Genomic DNA, 16,143 nt, shown 5'->3' with positions numbered 1-16,143 from the left:
TAGGTCACGAGCAGTTGTCCAAGCATTTCACTACATATCGTACTGTGTATGACTGTGTACGTGACAAATAAAAATTTGAATTTGAATTTACATACACTTAGACACACTTTATGCTTAAACGTAAATCTAACACAAAAAAACACCCACACACAAAGACGTTATTGCCACCTCCCCCACAGCTAACCCCTATAATAACAATCATATAATAAATCTTGCCTCGTGAAGGAGTGCGTGCACACAGAAAGGCGCACCTCTCTGCTACCGGTGTGCAGCAGTGCTCTCCGACTGCCTTACCATGTTTTTCATAAGTGTGAGCTTGTGCGCCTGCGTATGCTTTTGATGGCAATAGGTTCATTTCATTCCCAACGCTCTAGCGAGCTTACTCAGCAGAACTAGGTCAGGCCAAGTTTTAGTGACAAAACTGAAGTAAGATAAAACCAAACAATATGTGAGTGTAAGTGCCTTGTCTCAGGCTGCAGGGCAACACAGGCTGATGAACTCATAGTACAAAAAAATGCAGGATGTGAAATGTCTGCAAGAAGATATTTATTGACAAAGAAATCAAACGAATTATCCATATTTCACTTGTAATTACAGTTTCTTTATGTGGTACCTAGAAGAAAGCTTAAGTTTGAGAGCGAGGCTGGATTTATAGTATTCAGTGGGAAAGCTAAAATGATAGCCTTCTGAGAAGAGAAGAGGTGGCAGGAAATGAGAGGTGGGAAGAAAGATGAGGCCATTCATTAACACGAAGCTTCCTCAGAACTATAATCAATCGGCCAATAAACCAGCTTGCACTCTCACCATGTTCATGTAAACCTGCCAACAGCAACAAAAAAGAAAACCGAAGGACTGCACAATACTTAGCAGTCCTTTTGGCTTTCATCAGTTGACAGTTACATCATATGTGACTTACAATGAAAACACAACATGAGCAAAGAGAGAGGGACATAATAATAGGCATTGAAGTTTTTTTAGCTCAGTGTTCTGTTGCTGTAAGGTTGAACGGGTTCGTGGAAAGAAGTGAGTGCTGCATAATATGATTAAGTGTTGTGCTTCGAGATAAAATGACATCTCGCTCCTCAGTGCCATGGAACACTGAGTTTCACTGGACTGCTGTGAATAATTGATTACCAATGTGCAACAGCCATGAGCGAAAACTGATACCGACTTCACTTGCATTACACTGGCAACAATTCGACGCTCAAAACACGTGATTTCAGAGTCTGCGATGGAATACCGGAAACATGATCTACATTACCGTAACATATGACAAGCGCACAGGCAGCCCCGAGGCTATTACATCAGTTTTCTCAGAAACATTTTTTCCAAACATAACAGGATAACTGGTATTGCTTGTTGCAACAGGAAATACCACAAAGGAATTTTTTTAAGCAATTTGGGAGGTGTTTGTTTGCCTGTCTGTGGACAAATTTTGACTTGATAGCATCACAACTCCACAGTAAAAATAAAGGCTGAGAACCAAGAAAGGTGTAGTAAAATCCACAAGCACTCAGGACTCATGTCATACCATTGAGTACCCATGGGTCATCGCAGCCAATGGGATTCCTTCACTAGATAATCTCTAGTTAAACTTAAATCTCTTGTGAAACCATTTATTTTAAACATCTTTAGCTCCTTTTAAATGTACTTAAACTATTTCAGGAGCAGATGAGCAGTGAATGAGGAATTTCTGCAGGCTAATTCATTTCATAGCACAAATTCAAAGTAATTAAATACCGTACATACTGTGCAAACCATGTTCAGACTACTGCACGGTCAGAAACACACTTTTGCATGGATGCATTACCCTATATAAAGGAACGACCAGGACTAATAGAACAAAAACAGTCTGGCTGTGATGCATCTTCTGAATACATGGGCTGCAAGCTCGGCAGAGTGCTCGGGATCAATCAAAACCTTGTTTTCCTGGTATAAAACCTAAATCCAGCTACAGAGTGGCACTAATGTTTCCATTTGTCTTTACTTACATTTGCTTAGCATTTTTCAGTTATCCATGCCCTTTTTAAACCTGACATCTTATCATTCAAGCCCTTTTAGTCCTCTCTTTCCATCTCCTTTTGTACATTTCCTTTCTCTTCCGTGCTCTCTAGCTCATCCCAAGGTGTCCTGGGGTGTAATCCCAGTCAGGAGAGGAGCTGCAGCAGATGAGACTGACACTTCTGCTGAATTATTGATTGATCTATTACATCACACACATACAACAACTCCAACAATACACAGCTCCACACAGCTGGGCAAACCCAACAAAACGCACACTATACATCTAATATATATGACTATCCTCTTCTTCTGCTCCACCCTATACCATATACTTCCCCTCAGAGACTCTTTGCTTTCAAGTCTGTGAGCCTCCTGCAGAAAAGCTACATCATTAAGTTGCTTCAAGCAGAGAGATTGAGGCGGGCAAATGGACCTGTTTGATAATAACAGCAAAAACGGTTGATGGAGGATGAGTCCTTCATATTTTCCCAAAGAATATCAGGCTTTCAGTAATCTTGTTTAATGTAATGCATTGACTAAGTACACTGAATTCCCTTTAAAATTACGCAAGCCTGTGGGTGGAGTGAAACAAAGGGCACAATAATGTATAACAGGAAACTTGAAAGTTGGAGCGATGGCAGAAACAAAACCGTAATTTGGAAAAAAAAAAGTGTGACCAAAATAAAAACCAAGTGACAGAGCAGGGGCACTTCAACAATTAAAGGACATGCTGCATATTCATGAATACAAGCCTATTTCTTTCCCGAACAACCCCTCCTCTCACTGCCAGACCCCAATTCATACCCATAATGCTCTTGGCCTGTATGCATAATTCAGAATCTATCATTCATGCCCCTACTGAGGCATTGTAAGCACTATAGCATAGCCCAGTGTGTGTTTAAAGTGAGTCTATGTTTGTGTCGTTGCTCTGTGTGTGCGTTTTAGACAATAATGGTCCTGGTCAAGCATTTAAGTAGTGTACAATGGCATTGAAAGCTTACATTACTTTTGTTTCTACACAAAGCAGCATGAAAAAGGGCAAGCACACACCCAGATAAAATGACAAAATGACATCAGAGACTAGCTTCAACTGCTTTGCACACATATATATAGATGCAAATGTGCACACAGATAAATTAAGTACTGACCAATGATGCGCGCCGTAGCCTGCGGCTCATGGGTTTGTCAAAGGGCGGGCTGTTCATGGCAAACTTCTCCAAGTAGCCCTCTGGTAGCCTGATATCAGCTGGGAGAGACAAACGTTTGTTTATGTCCTAAAAGAGAAGAACAAATAAACAAAAGGAGACATGAAGAAACTGAAACATGATTTTCAATATTAAAAACCTTTTTCCATTTACAATTATACTATAAAGACATTAGTCCTGAAATATTCAGGATATTCCGTACCTTTTAAATTTGGTTTGGTATGATATGTCACAAAAAAAGATTTACAAATGCGCATTAAATAAATCTCGTTCCTTCATCATTTATCAGCTTGTTATTACTTCACCTTAATTAACCATTATGATCTGGTATCAAATCAAAGCTTTTTTTCTTTTTAAATATTATTGGTTGCTTGTCTACTCACAAGCAGCTTGCTCCATCTGTCTCTCCTGGCTGCGAGTTTGTCAAATGAGAGCAGACCTTTGGTTAACAGGTGCCACCTGCTGCTGTGAATGACTGACGAATGATGATGTGGATAACACCTATACTCGCTATGGCTGAATAAGATGCCAGTGCAAGACCACCACATGATCAGGATAAATTCCAGCTAGTTACTGGCTAGTTTTGGCTACATTTTCATAATGCACTATTAGCATTGAGTTTGCATGTTTTCCCCATGTCTGCTTGGGTTCTCTCCGGGTACTCCGGCTTCCTCCCACAGACCAAAGACATGCCAATAGTGGGGTCTAAATTGCCCATAGGTGTGAATGTAAATGCAAATGAGTGTCTCTCTTCAAGATGAATGACAACTGGGATAGGCTCCAGGCTGATCTGCATTTCTTTCAAAATGAAAGCACGCTTGATATTTTTATCTTTTACTTTTTTTGCTAATTAATTCATGTTGTAGTTCTTTTTGACTTCAATTGCTAAGTGCAGCCTCTCCCTCTGGAAGTGTTTAGCTTTAGACGATCACATTTTAGACACAATTTTAGGAATTAAACATCATCATATATTTGAGTCAGTGTTGTTAACAGCTTCTAGCCACTGCAAGAACTTTCACCTTCCAGTCTTTGCTGGAATGCAAATTTCTGTGACACGATCACCGGCAAGGTGCCAGTCACACATTGTTTCCATGGCAGCAGTAGTTAGGTGACCCAGTCAAAACACCCCTCAAGTGTGTGTCCTCAGTGTGAATATGTAGTGATACGTTTGTTTACATGTAACCGTGCAATAGGAGGATATTAAAGTGTGTATATGCCTGAAGATGAGATGTAGAGGTACTGTATGCCTTTAATAGTTTTATCTGAGCTGACTGGCTGACATCACAACATGCATGTCACATGAAAAAAGTATATATAAACTATATGGATGGCGACAACTGACGAATCCTAAAGCAACGCTCTGCATGTTTTAGCAGTATATGTGAGACAATGTAAACGTGAGCCACAGTCGCTTGCACAGAAATGCCTCCTAGCTGTAGTTAGCACATTTGTAAGCTCAACTTAAAATTGGAATCATAAAAGAGAAGAATACGTGTAAGCACTACAACACCATATATACGGTAGTGTTAGACATATAAATACAAATGACTGCAAATTTCATCAAGCAAAACATTTGATATTTTATGCAATTTATAATGAAAGTGACACCTCGTGATCACAACAAAAGTCTTTCACACAAAATTCACTGTCCACACTGTCTTTCAAAGGCGTAACAATAGACAAAAGTTCACAAACACAGCCACTCCTGCCCTCTTATTCACTGGTAGAGACTGAATAAAGATCTAAATACAAAACAAAACATGTGTGCCCCCGTACTCACAATGCAGAACAGCTCTAGTAGCTCCCTCATTGTCCTCCTTAAATGTGTTTTTCTATGCACTCACACACATGCGCTTTCAACGATGCATGTCTCTAACCTGATACATGACTGCACACACTGAGAGAGAGAGAGAAATAGAGTGAGAGAGGGCTGGCACTGTGGTAGAGTGCCATCCACATACTTAGGAAAAGAAGTGGGGGGGGGGAAGGGTTGGAGGAGGGGGATGCAGGAGCAGAGGAAAAGAGGAATAGACAGATTCCTGAGGGGAGAAAGGCAGATGGGGGGAAGGGGTGAATGGAGGGGGTGGCACAGAGAAAACATTGTTTTTTTGTTCTCTCCTGCCATCATTTTGTCCTCCATCTCTTCTTTACTTTCTCTCTTATCATCTCCTGAGCCCTATTCCCCTGGATCTCCCTTTTCTTTGTCATTGCAATAATTACACCGACATACGTAATTACTCTCACCCCAACATTTTCCTCTCCCACACTGCCAATCCATCTCCTTCTCTTTCTTTCTCTCTCTCTCGTAAACATGGTCTAAATTAGTCCCATCCACTGCTCACAGCAGTGAGAGGCTCTGTATCTAGAGGCATTTCCCGTAATACTGCTGTGCTCAACACTCTGCAGCTCCTTCAAACGGACACACGCAGCCTGACCGAGACATGACGGCACTCAGAGATTCAGCAGCAAACAGCAACACTATCTGTCAGATAGCACAGGTGCACTCGCATATACACACAAGTTAGTGAAAATAAAAAGAGCCTGCTATATTTTTCTCTCATAAATGTGCAGTTGCAATAATAGATGTTCAAAATTTAAAATATTGAGGTCACTGAATACATACAGTACACAAATACTTAACGCACAAATACTTAAATACACATACAAACACATCCGTAATTACTATATATATATATATATATATATATATATATATATATATATAATAGCAGCTGGATAGCGTAGTGGTTAAACTACACGCCTTTGGAACAGAGGATCGCAAGTTCGATTCCTGCCTGGGGCGTCTGTATCCAGTAAGGGTCCTAAGGCTAGACCCCCTATGCTAAGCAAGCCTACCGCAGACATGAGCGAGACAGATAAATATGAAGGCATGCCGGCTCGGACGTCGCCCGGATCAACAAGGTCCGCGTCAGGTGTTGAGGAACCAGGGCACCCTGACGAAAAGTGGGCTACTGGAACAAGAAGGCATCGGTGGGCAAGGGACGAAAACAGGGCGTTGTTGGAATGCTACTACGCAAGTAACCCCGGCGGAAGGGGCTACATGAATAGGATGAGGGACCTATGGATTCTTCGATACCCAACATCCACAATGACGGCGAAACAACTAGTAGCTCAGTGTTCCAACATTCGAAAGAAGGGACTGCTCTCACAGCTAGAGATTGACGAGGTACAACACAAATGCTACGGCAAGGAGGAGTCAGGACGCCAGGTCAGGGGGGAGATATCATCACCCCCACCCGAGATTGGGTACATAGCCCCAAGTGCGATAGGAGAAGGATCGTTGAGTGCGAGAGGAACTGACCTGAAAAATAGGATCATGGCCAAGCTTGAAACCTGGATCCCCCGTAGCTGGTTACCAAGATTACGTGAAGTACCCTCAGAAAGTCTGCTAGATGATGTTAATGCAGCACTACGGGCAATACCTACAACCACGTTTACCGACACTAACAAGCTGATCTACAATACGGCAGCAGTGATCAGTGAGATGCTTGGCTACAAGTTGAACAGCCACAAGGGGCAGTACCCTCCATGGAGAAGGAGGCTAGAGGGCAAGATCAAAGTAGCACGGAGGGAGGTTAGCCAACTAACAGAGTTGCAGAAAGGTGCGACAAATAAGGTGCCTAAGAAATACAGCAAGCTGTCCATACCTGAGGCCTTGGAAACTGCCAAGCAAAGACTCACAGCCTTGGCCAGCCGCTTGAGGAGGTACACCAGAGAGATAGAAGGCAGGAGAATAAACCAGCTGTTCTCCACAGAACCAGCAAAGGTGTACTCTCAGTGGCAAGGGAACAATAATAATAAGAGAACAGCACCACCAAGGCTGGAGACGGAGCAATACTGGAAGAGCATATGGGAGAAGGATGCAACCCATAACGGCAATGCTCAGTGGCTAGTGGATCTGAGGGCAGACCACAGCGACCTCCCTGAACAGGGTCCAGTAACCATCACAGTGGCAGATATCCAAGAAAGGGTCTCCAGTATGAAGAGTTGGACAGCACCAGGGCCCAACATGGTTCACGCCTACTGGCTGAAGAAGCTGACTGCACTCCACGAGCGTCTGGCAGCACAAATGAACCAGCTGCTAGTTAACGAGAGACACCCGGAATGGCTAACTGAAGGTCGGACGGTCCTGATCCCCAAGGACCCCAAGAAGGGACCGGTCCCCTCCAACTACCGACCAATAACCTGCCTCAGTACTACATGGAAGCTCCTGTCAGGCATCATATCGGCTAAGATGAACAGGCACATGGGTCAATACATGAGCGGGACACAGAAAGGAATTGGCAAGAATACCAGAGGTGCAAAACACCAGCTACTGGTAGACAGAACAATCAGCCGAGACTGCAAGACCAGACTGACCAACCTGTGCACTGCCTGGATTGATTACAAGAAGGCCTATGACTCAATGCCCCACAGCTGGATACTGGAATGCCTAGAATTGTACAAGATCAATGGGACCCTAAGAGCCTTCATCAGGAACTCAATGGGGATGTGGCGTACAACACTAGAGGCCAACTCCAAGCCCATAGCACAAGTTACCATCAAGTGCGGGATCTACCAAGGAGATGCTCTGTCCCCACTGCTGTTCTGCATAGGCCTGAACCCCCTCAGTGAGATCATTAACAAGACTGGCTACGGATACCGACTATGGAACGGAGCAGTTGTCAGCCACCTCCTGTACATGGATGACATCAAGCTGTATGCCAAGAGTGAACGAGACATCGATTCACTGATCCACACTACCAGGCTATACAGCAATGACATTGGAATGTCGTTCGGACTGGAGAAGTGTAGTCGGATGGTAACAAAGAGAGGGAAGGTAGTCAGAACTGAGGGGATTGAACTACCAGAAGGCAACATTGCAGACATAGAGGACAGTTACAAGTACCTGGGGATCCCGCAGGCAAATGGGAACCATGAAGAGGCCGCTAGAAAGGCTGCAACCACCAAGTACCTGCAGAGGGTCAGGCAAGTCCTGAGGAGTCAGCTGAATGGTAAGAACAAGATCCGGGCCATCAACACCTACGCCCTGCCCGTGATCAGGTACCCTGCTGGGGTAATAGGCTGGCCAAAGGAGGAGATAGAAGCCACTGACATAAAGACAAGAAAGCTCCTGACCATGCATGGAGGGTTTCACCCCAAGTCCAGCACCCTGAGGCTGTACGCTAAGCGGAAGGAAGGGGGCCGGGGACTGGTGAGTGTCAGCACCACAGTCCAGGATGAGACAAGGAACATCCAAGAATACATTGGGAAGATGGCCCCAACTGACCGAGTGCTCAGTGAATACCTCAGGCAGCAGAAACCCAAGAAAGAGGAGGGAGACGAGGAACCATCATGGAAGGACAGGCCCCTGCACGGTATGTACCACCGGCAGATAGAGGAGGTGGCTGATATCCAGAAATCCTACCAGTGGCTGGACAAAGCTGGACTGAAAGACAGCACAGAGGCACTAATCATGGCAGCACAAGAACAAGCTCTGAGTACAAGATCCATAGAGGCTGGGGTCTATCACACCAGGCAAGACCCCAGGTGCAGGCTGTGTAAAGATGCCCCAGAGACAATCCAGCACATAACAGCAGGGTGCAAGATGCTAGCAGGCAAGGCATACATGGAACGCCATAACCAAGTGGCCGGCATAGTGTACAGGAACATCTGTGCCGAGTATAACCTGGAAGTCCCGAGGTCAAAATGGGAGATGCCCCCAAGGGTGGTGGAGAATGACCGAGCTAAGATCCTGTGGGACTTCCAGATACAGACGGACAAAATGGTGGTGGCTAACCAACCGGACATAGTGGTGGTAGACAAACAGAAGGAGACGGCCGTAGTGATCGATGTAGCAGTTCCGAATGACAGCAATATCAGGAAGGAGGAACACGAGAAGCTGGAGAAATACCAAGGGCTCAGAGAAGAGCTCGAGAAAATGTGGTGGGTGAAGGTAACAGTGGTCCCCGTGGTAATCGGAGCACTAGGTGCGGTGACTCCCAAACTAGGCGAGTGGCTCCAGCAGATCCCGGGAATAACATCGGAGATCTCTGTCCAGAAGAGCGCAGTCCTGGGAACAGCTAAGATACTGCGCAGGACCCTCAAGCTCCCAGGCCTCTGGTAGAGGACCCAAGCTTGAAGGATAAACCACCCGCAGGGGCATGCTGGGGGTTGTATATAAATATATATATATATATAAATAAAAGTAAAGAAGGTTAAAAATATGGGGTTGAAAAGGTGAATAAGAGATCCCTTTAAATGTACCACATAAATGCCACGTGTTCACTATTCACTTTATACAGTCTATCATATAATACACTGTGTATAGTGTATACTAACTGAGAGACAGCTACCACTGAGAAGTGTACATGCAAGGAAATAAGACAAAGGAATGGTCTTATTTCTAAGGTCTAAGTGTAAAGTAACAAAAAATAAGAAATGTCCCCTTTCTATTTGTTTAGGTTTTACATACAGCACAGACAGAAAATTATTCTCTTTCTTTGCCTAATTTCTAACTTGGGATTTCTTTTTATGTATTTTCTTGTCATTTATCAACCAAAAAAAAGTACCAGTATATCAGCAACAGGCCAATCCTGATATTTGGGCCTGTCCAATTTATCATTTTAGTTCTAAAATTAGCCACAAGGTATGGTTTCCTACATAAAATCTACTTAATATTGTGAGGTGAATAGTGAAGGAGTGAATGATTTCAGACAGTCTTTGGCATCACTATTGAATTTCAATTAATAATGTTGAGTGCAGGTGCATTTTCCCTCTTGATCAAAGAGTACAGTACGCCCGGGCTAAAGGTATGTGTGTGTTTGTGTGTGGGCGTGTCCCAGATCATCATACCTCATTAGAGATGCGCCGATGGTGATTGTTCCTCATACGGACCCTCACTGGACTCTGAACCTCATCAGAGGACGTGCCGGATGCTTGGTCACTCTCCCCATCTGAACCCATCTTCACATTTTCATGGACAATGCCTGTGAAACACAAATGTGCAAAGACTTGAGACTTTTTTCAGGGATTTATGTCTTAGAAAAAGTAAAACAGGGAGAGACAGGAGATGCGACATGCCTTTGGTACAAGGGCGGCATGTCCTACCCACTAGGCTAAAGGGGTGTCCCTTGACATAAATACCTACGCGCAGGTTTTTAGATTGTGTTTAATGACACCCTATTTCATTTCACTACTCTCTCTATGGGATCAGAAGAAAACAAAACATCTGTCTTAAATTTCACTCACCCATTATGTGAATGACACAGTAGGACCCCAACCCCCAAATGATGAATCATACCATCAAGCCACACAGGGGTGTAAAACAAGTGTATAAAATGGTATTGGTAAGATGAGTAAGTACGAGATCAATATTACCCTGCGTGCAATAGGAGCTGCCATCTCTGTGTGCCAACCCCCCCACCACCACACACCTTCATGTGCCCCAGAATCCATCTGATTAATGAGTCACGGTGCAGCAGACAGGACTGTCTACTTCAGTGATGTGTGAGTTTGTGAGTAAATGTGGGGGAAGGGTGGAGGGCTCTCTCTTTGTCTGGGTCATGTACAGCACACACAGTACGTGTGTGTGTGTGTGTGGGGGGGGGGGGGTCTCCCTGGTGTTTGTTTTGGTAAAGATAACTTTTTTCATGAAACTGAAGTAGGCTGAGTGCAGTTGCAAGCTCACACCTTACAATCATGTACCGTTTACCCATAAAACATCAGCTCCCAACAGCAGAGCACAGACAGATCGAGGGAAGATTAGGAGACAGTGGGGTGGATGGTTTTGGTTGGAAGAGCTGATGAAGTGGAAAGAAAAATGAGTCCCCAGAGTGACTGCAACACCTCAGTTGTGGGATTTAACAACTGAGGGCCGGTTAGGTAAAGCTATTTATTACAGTGTGCTGTCTGTCAGCTGTGAAACATCTGAGGCTTATTCTAGGATTTGAAACAGGCTGGTCTCTGGACCAAAAAATATTTGAAAAGATGGAAAACATAGAAAAAAGCACAGATAAGTACTTCTAAAACTGGTTTAAATTGGTCTTTATTCAGTCTTTATCAAATTAATAAGAGGGCATAGCGTTAAAAATAATCCTCTGACTCTGTAGTTTCCCATTAACCTAAAAGCTGAATGATACCTATAGTGTGAAATTATACCTTCTGTAAGTCAATTACACAGTGATTCTTGCTCTCGAGAGTTTAAATTTAATTTTCAGGTTCTATAAAAGTTCTAAAGGCTTGTTAACCTAACCTCCTACAGTGATGAGGTGGTGGTACAGAGACAAACAGCCATACTGTTGCATGACCTAGACACAATATCTAGACAGCTATTGCTGAAATGTAGGCATCTAGTGGGCCTCCAAGTCTGATGTATAGTGCGCAGCCTCAAAGACAGGCACAAGGATACAGGGAATGGATATACCTTTGTAAGAAAATGTCTTTTGTCGCATCAGGAATCAGGAATTAACCCTCACAACCAAGATGGTGAAACATTACACTGAAGGTAAGTGACACCACAGGCTGGAGAAACTGATCCGGGATATCTACTGACAGATACACGCACAACCACACGCATGATGAGTAAGCATCACTGATCATGAGTATCACATGTCTTTCTCACTTTCTGAGAGGTCCCGATCTTGTGTGTTTATGTAAACAGCAGATGTGGGTAGATGAAACAGGATGATCTGACCAGGGAAGTAAAATTCCAGTTAGGGCTGGGCCATATTATACCGTTCACGGTAATACCGGTATAATGTTAGGCAACGATAGGAAAATGAAATATCGCAATAGAATGGGAGTAAAACGCGCATGCGCAGTGCCTTTGTTTTCATACGCACATGGCCGATTGTTGGTTTGTAAAAATGGTGCAACTTCCGTGATGTGGAACTGGTTTGGTGTTTGTCCGTCAGATACACAACAAAGCACATTTTTTTGCAGAACATGCAAGCGGCCGTTGTTATTGTCGTATTTGTCGGACTAAGATGCTCTTAAATCTGGGAGTAATCTGGGTCCCAAACTCCGTATATTTGACTTCAGGTCAAACAACACTGCAGCATCACTGAGAGTTGAAAACTGTCTAAATTCTTTGATCTTTAATAAAACGATCAGCATTGCTGCTTTACCAGGTGTAACTATAAAGTTTAACTTCCAGGCATCCATGAAAACAAAAGTTATTACATTTAACGGTGTTAGAAGTTAGCAGGAAGCTAGCGGAAGTTAGCTCGCTAGTTTCGCTAGTTACCTAAGCATGATATAGCATGTTCTGACTGAGAGATTTCTGAAAAAATTCAAACGTACAGCTCTGCTATCACTTCCAACATAAATGAAGACAGGAAACTAAACAGCAGTGACGTTTGTAGGGTTACTGAAGTTGGGCTAGCTGGTATATAATGATGTGCTACGTGATCGCTAGCGACACAGCTATGTTAGCATAACATAAACAGTGAAGCTGGAGGACGAACACTAACACTTTTCCACTTATAAAAGTTAACGTGAAGGTTCCTCATGGTTAGAGACAAATGCAATCGCATGGCAGGATGCTGTAAACGGACCAAACTTCAGTCAGGAGAACAACTGAGATAATCCATCCACAATACGAGGTTAGTCATTAATATACTGCAACAACATGGGAATAGAGCAGCTGCCAGAGAATTCAACATTAATGAATCAATGGTACAGAAGTGGAGGAAGCAAGAAGAATGAGTTTAATAAAGTTTGATTTATCTGACTGCTTTGTTTCGCTTAATGTGCCTTATAATCCCGTGCACCTTATGGTCCGAAAAATGCGTACTGCACACTGCAGTTTAATGTTGCAAAGCACCTCTTTTTAACTTCAGTGGATATTATACATGGTTATGCTCAGGATATGTCAGCCCATTTCTACTGGAAATGCCTTTGGGTTAAACTTTCAGCAAGGAATTTGCATTTGCACTGTTACATTTTTATAAAGCTTTAATGTACATAAAAACCAGCTTCTTGTTTACGTGAAAATAAATGGAAGGTTGTCTTTTTGCGCTAGTAATGTTGTGGAGTTGTATTTTGTCTCGCATCAATTATATCGTCAGTTATATCGTTATCGCAAATTTTCAAATATATATCGTGATAAATATTTTTGGCCATATCGCCCTGCTCTAATTCCAGTATCACACCATTATGTTACATTCTTCACACTTTCTGTCCTAAACATTCCTCTTAGTCACATTTCTTTCAGTCTTCTGCAGTTTCTTTCTCTTCCTTTCCCATAGACGCCTAAGAGCAGACAGTAAATGTCACAAGCTACCACTGCCTCCCCACATGGAGCCAAACTGGCCTAGTTAGGGTTGCTGACTCCCTGCTAGTTTGTCTAGAGGAGGGAGTGGGCTACTTTTAGGAGTGTCCTTACTTCACTCTGCTCTGCAAATACTACTTAGTTGAAAATCCATCTCCAGCACATGATAGCAACACGTCAAAAACAAAGAAAAATCCAGGGGAAAGAATATCAAAAGAAGTAAAGGAAGACTTACTTGAAAAGCCCTTCATGGAATAGCATTGGGATTTTTTCACATAAGCCCTCACTCGGCAAAGCCACACATTGAATTCAGTACATTGCTCAAGGGGGAAACAGGCGGTATTCGTAGCCACCGTCCACATCCACATTACCCAATAATAATAATAATACCACAGGCTTTGGCTTTGAACTGAATCCTTTCACTTCTCTTTCATGCTCTCAGGTGAAAAGTTCTCAAACTCCTTTTAAAGCACAGGACATTGTGCTTTTTGAATTTGTCCAGAGCAGCACGAACAAAGATACTGCGGTCATTGTGCTGACAAGTAAATGAATAAAAATTCAAAAGAAGAACTTGTCGAACTCTTCACTTCTCTAAGGAGCTCATAGAATCCCTGTAGATAAGCATGTTGCTTGGGGCCAACATGTTGCAAGTTAAGCAGGCACGCAAAGCAAATCATATTTTCACAGTAATAGGTTAAAGATGTTCAAACATGTATGATGAACAGATTCTACTTGCATAAATCTGTGTCTAAGTATAAAGTAAAAACCTGGAACATGCTTGATCGAGCTACTAACATTAATGTCCTACAAAGTCAAATAAAAGTATACAGACAGCATGTATTGATGTTTGCCACAAAAATGTGCCTTCTACCTAAATCCAAACTCTATATTGTAACAACAATCTGATCAGTGGATAAAGTCAGGATGTAGATGAGCTTCTTGAAGACGATGACAGTGATGAGACTCACCAATGCGGTTTCCTGGAGGCCGGCATGAGTCGAGCACTCGAAGCATACGGAAAGGTGACAGCCTCAGTGGGGTGTCTCTCTCCACCATTCTTACCCCCTCTCCCGTTCTAACCTCCCCCGTTTTAAGGTCTCCGACTCTGGGAACACGGGCAGAGCATCCTTGCAGATTGTCTGCCATATCCATTGCTCCAGTGGGTTTAAAGCACTAACATTTGAAGGTGCATTTAATAATGCAAATAAACATTTCATTAAAAAAATCCACTTCAGTTAAGTCCTGGAGCCCAATCAAACCGTGTAGGTGGCACCCAGGTTTGAGTAGCAGTAGCTGATTAAGGATCCAAGCTTCCTGGGAAAAACCCAATCCTTAGGCTACCTCTGTACTGCCAGAAGAGCCCCATGCAGTAAAGAACAGGTCTGACATTATAGGAATTGTGCAGACTGCACAGGCACACTAATCAAAATCCAACAACTCCCTCGGCTGCTACTCCACTTTAACACACTCTCCCTCTTCCTGTGTGTTTTTCTTAGCAGATGTTCCTTCTCTCCTCCCTCTCCTTTCTTTTTCCTCTCTGCAGTCGCTCTCTGCGTGCTGACTAAGGAAGGTCAAACACTGTGCAGGTATGCAAAATGCTGCAGAGACGGTCCAACACGTGCAAGCTAGAAACTGTTACAATCTGCCATCTCAGAATAACAGGTGTTCTGTCATCATCTGCCTTCGTCCGGACACAAGCCCGCAAACAAGGACTGTGTGCAAGGACTCACAACGCACTTAACTTGCAGCTCCTAGCAAGGAAAACACAGCCAGACCTTCCCTTTGCTTCTGTCCTTTGTGACTTCTTCATTTGCGTTCATTTTTCTTCTTTTTGCTGATGTTTTTCTGCGTCTGTGGCAGATCTCTTCTCTTTGTCCTCCTTCAACTGTTATTCAACACAGCACTCTATTCAGGCTGTTGTGCTGCTCTCCTTCTTTCCACTCCCTCTCCTGTTCAGTCCCTCCTTGCCTCTGGCGCCGCTATCAGTGTTGTCAGTGCTCCTGCTCCCTCCCTTCACCTTGCTATTACTCCCCTCCCTCTCACATGATAGAAATCTCCATCTCTCTCCCCCCTCCATCTGTCTTTATCTCTCCCTCCCGATTTCTTGCTATCACTGTCTGGGTCCAGAGATGGTGTTGAATATCAGTACAGTCATCCTCTTTTTCTATTCACGAGCCGATGACATTTTCTGCCTGATCGGCCTCTTTCTTGCACTCCATCTTGTTCACCACCTCTTTCTCGTGCTCCCCACCCTCCCTCCTCATGCTTATCGCTCTCTAGTGTAGAAAAATGAAATCCTTAGGCTTCAGAGTGATGCCTATGGCATTCTCTCCGCTCTCCCCTTTCTGCCTCAGTCCCTTCTATATTGACATGAAACACAGGACACAGCAAGCACGCGCTCTTTCCTGCACATCCCACTGCACACAGAGTAACTGTTACAAATACAACTCACATGATGCTGACTATTGGCTATTACCTGGAGAGCAAACAGACAATTACATCTATACAAACTAACAGCAAGTTCAAAATAATATTAAGAAACAGAACTAAAAGCATTAGGAGCTGATTAAGTAATTTTTTCTTCAAGCTGAGGGATCATTGGGTTGATATTTGTTACATTTATGTGGTACGATCAAAAGGTCTACCCCGCAGAAATCGTTT

At 43.4% G+C, this 16,143-nt stretch overlaps 1 protein-coding gene across 3 annotated transcripts in view; it reads right to left on the bottom strand.

The window, feature by feature from the left end:
* Window positions 1-16,143, bottom strand: part of LOC308407521 (cyclin-dependent kinase 17-like) — a 43,487-nt gene that overhangs the window by 11,841 nt on the left and 15,503 nt on the right. For all 3 annotated transcript variants that reach the window (XM_080899201.1, XM_080899203.1, XM_080899202.1), the window contains 2 exons: window positions 10,065-10,198; window positions 3,153-3,278 (listed from right to left, as the gene is read on the bottom strand). In XM_080899201.1, coding sequence (XP_080755327.1) covers window positions 3,153-3,278; window positions 10,065-10,198 — 260 coding nt within the window. The remainder of the gene's footprint in view (window positions 1-3,152; window positions 3,279-10,064; window positions 10,199-16,143) is intronic.

Source organism: Rhamphochromis sp. 'chilingali' (genome assembly GCF_963969265.1).
Source record: "Rhamphochromis sp. 'chilingali' genome assembly, chromosome: 12".
Lineage (NCBI taxonomy): Eukaryota > Metazoa > Chordata > Actinopteri > Cichliformes > Cichlidae > Rhamphochromis > Rhamphochromis sp. 'chilingali'.
This window is presented reverse-complemented; position numbering and strand designations above follow the sequence as displayed.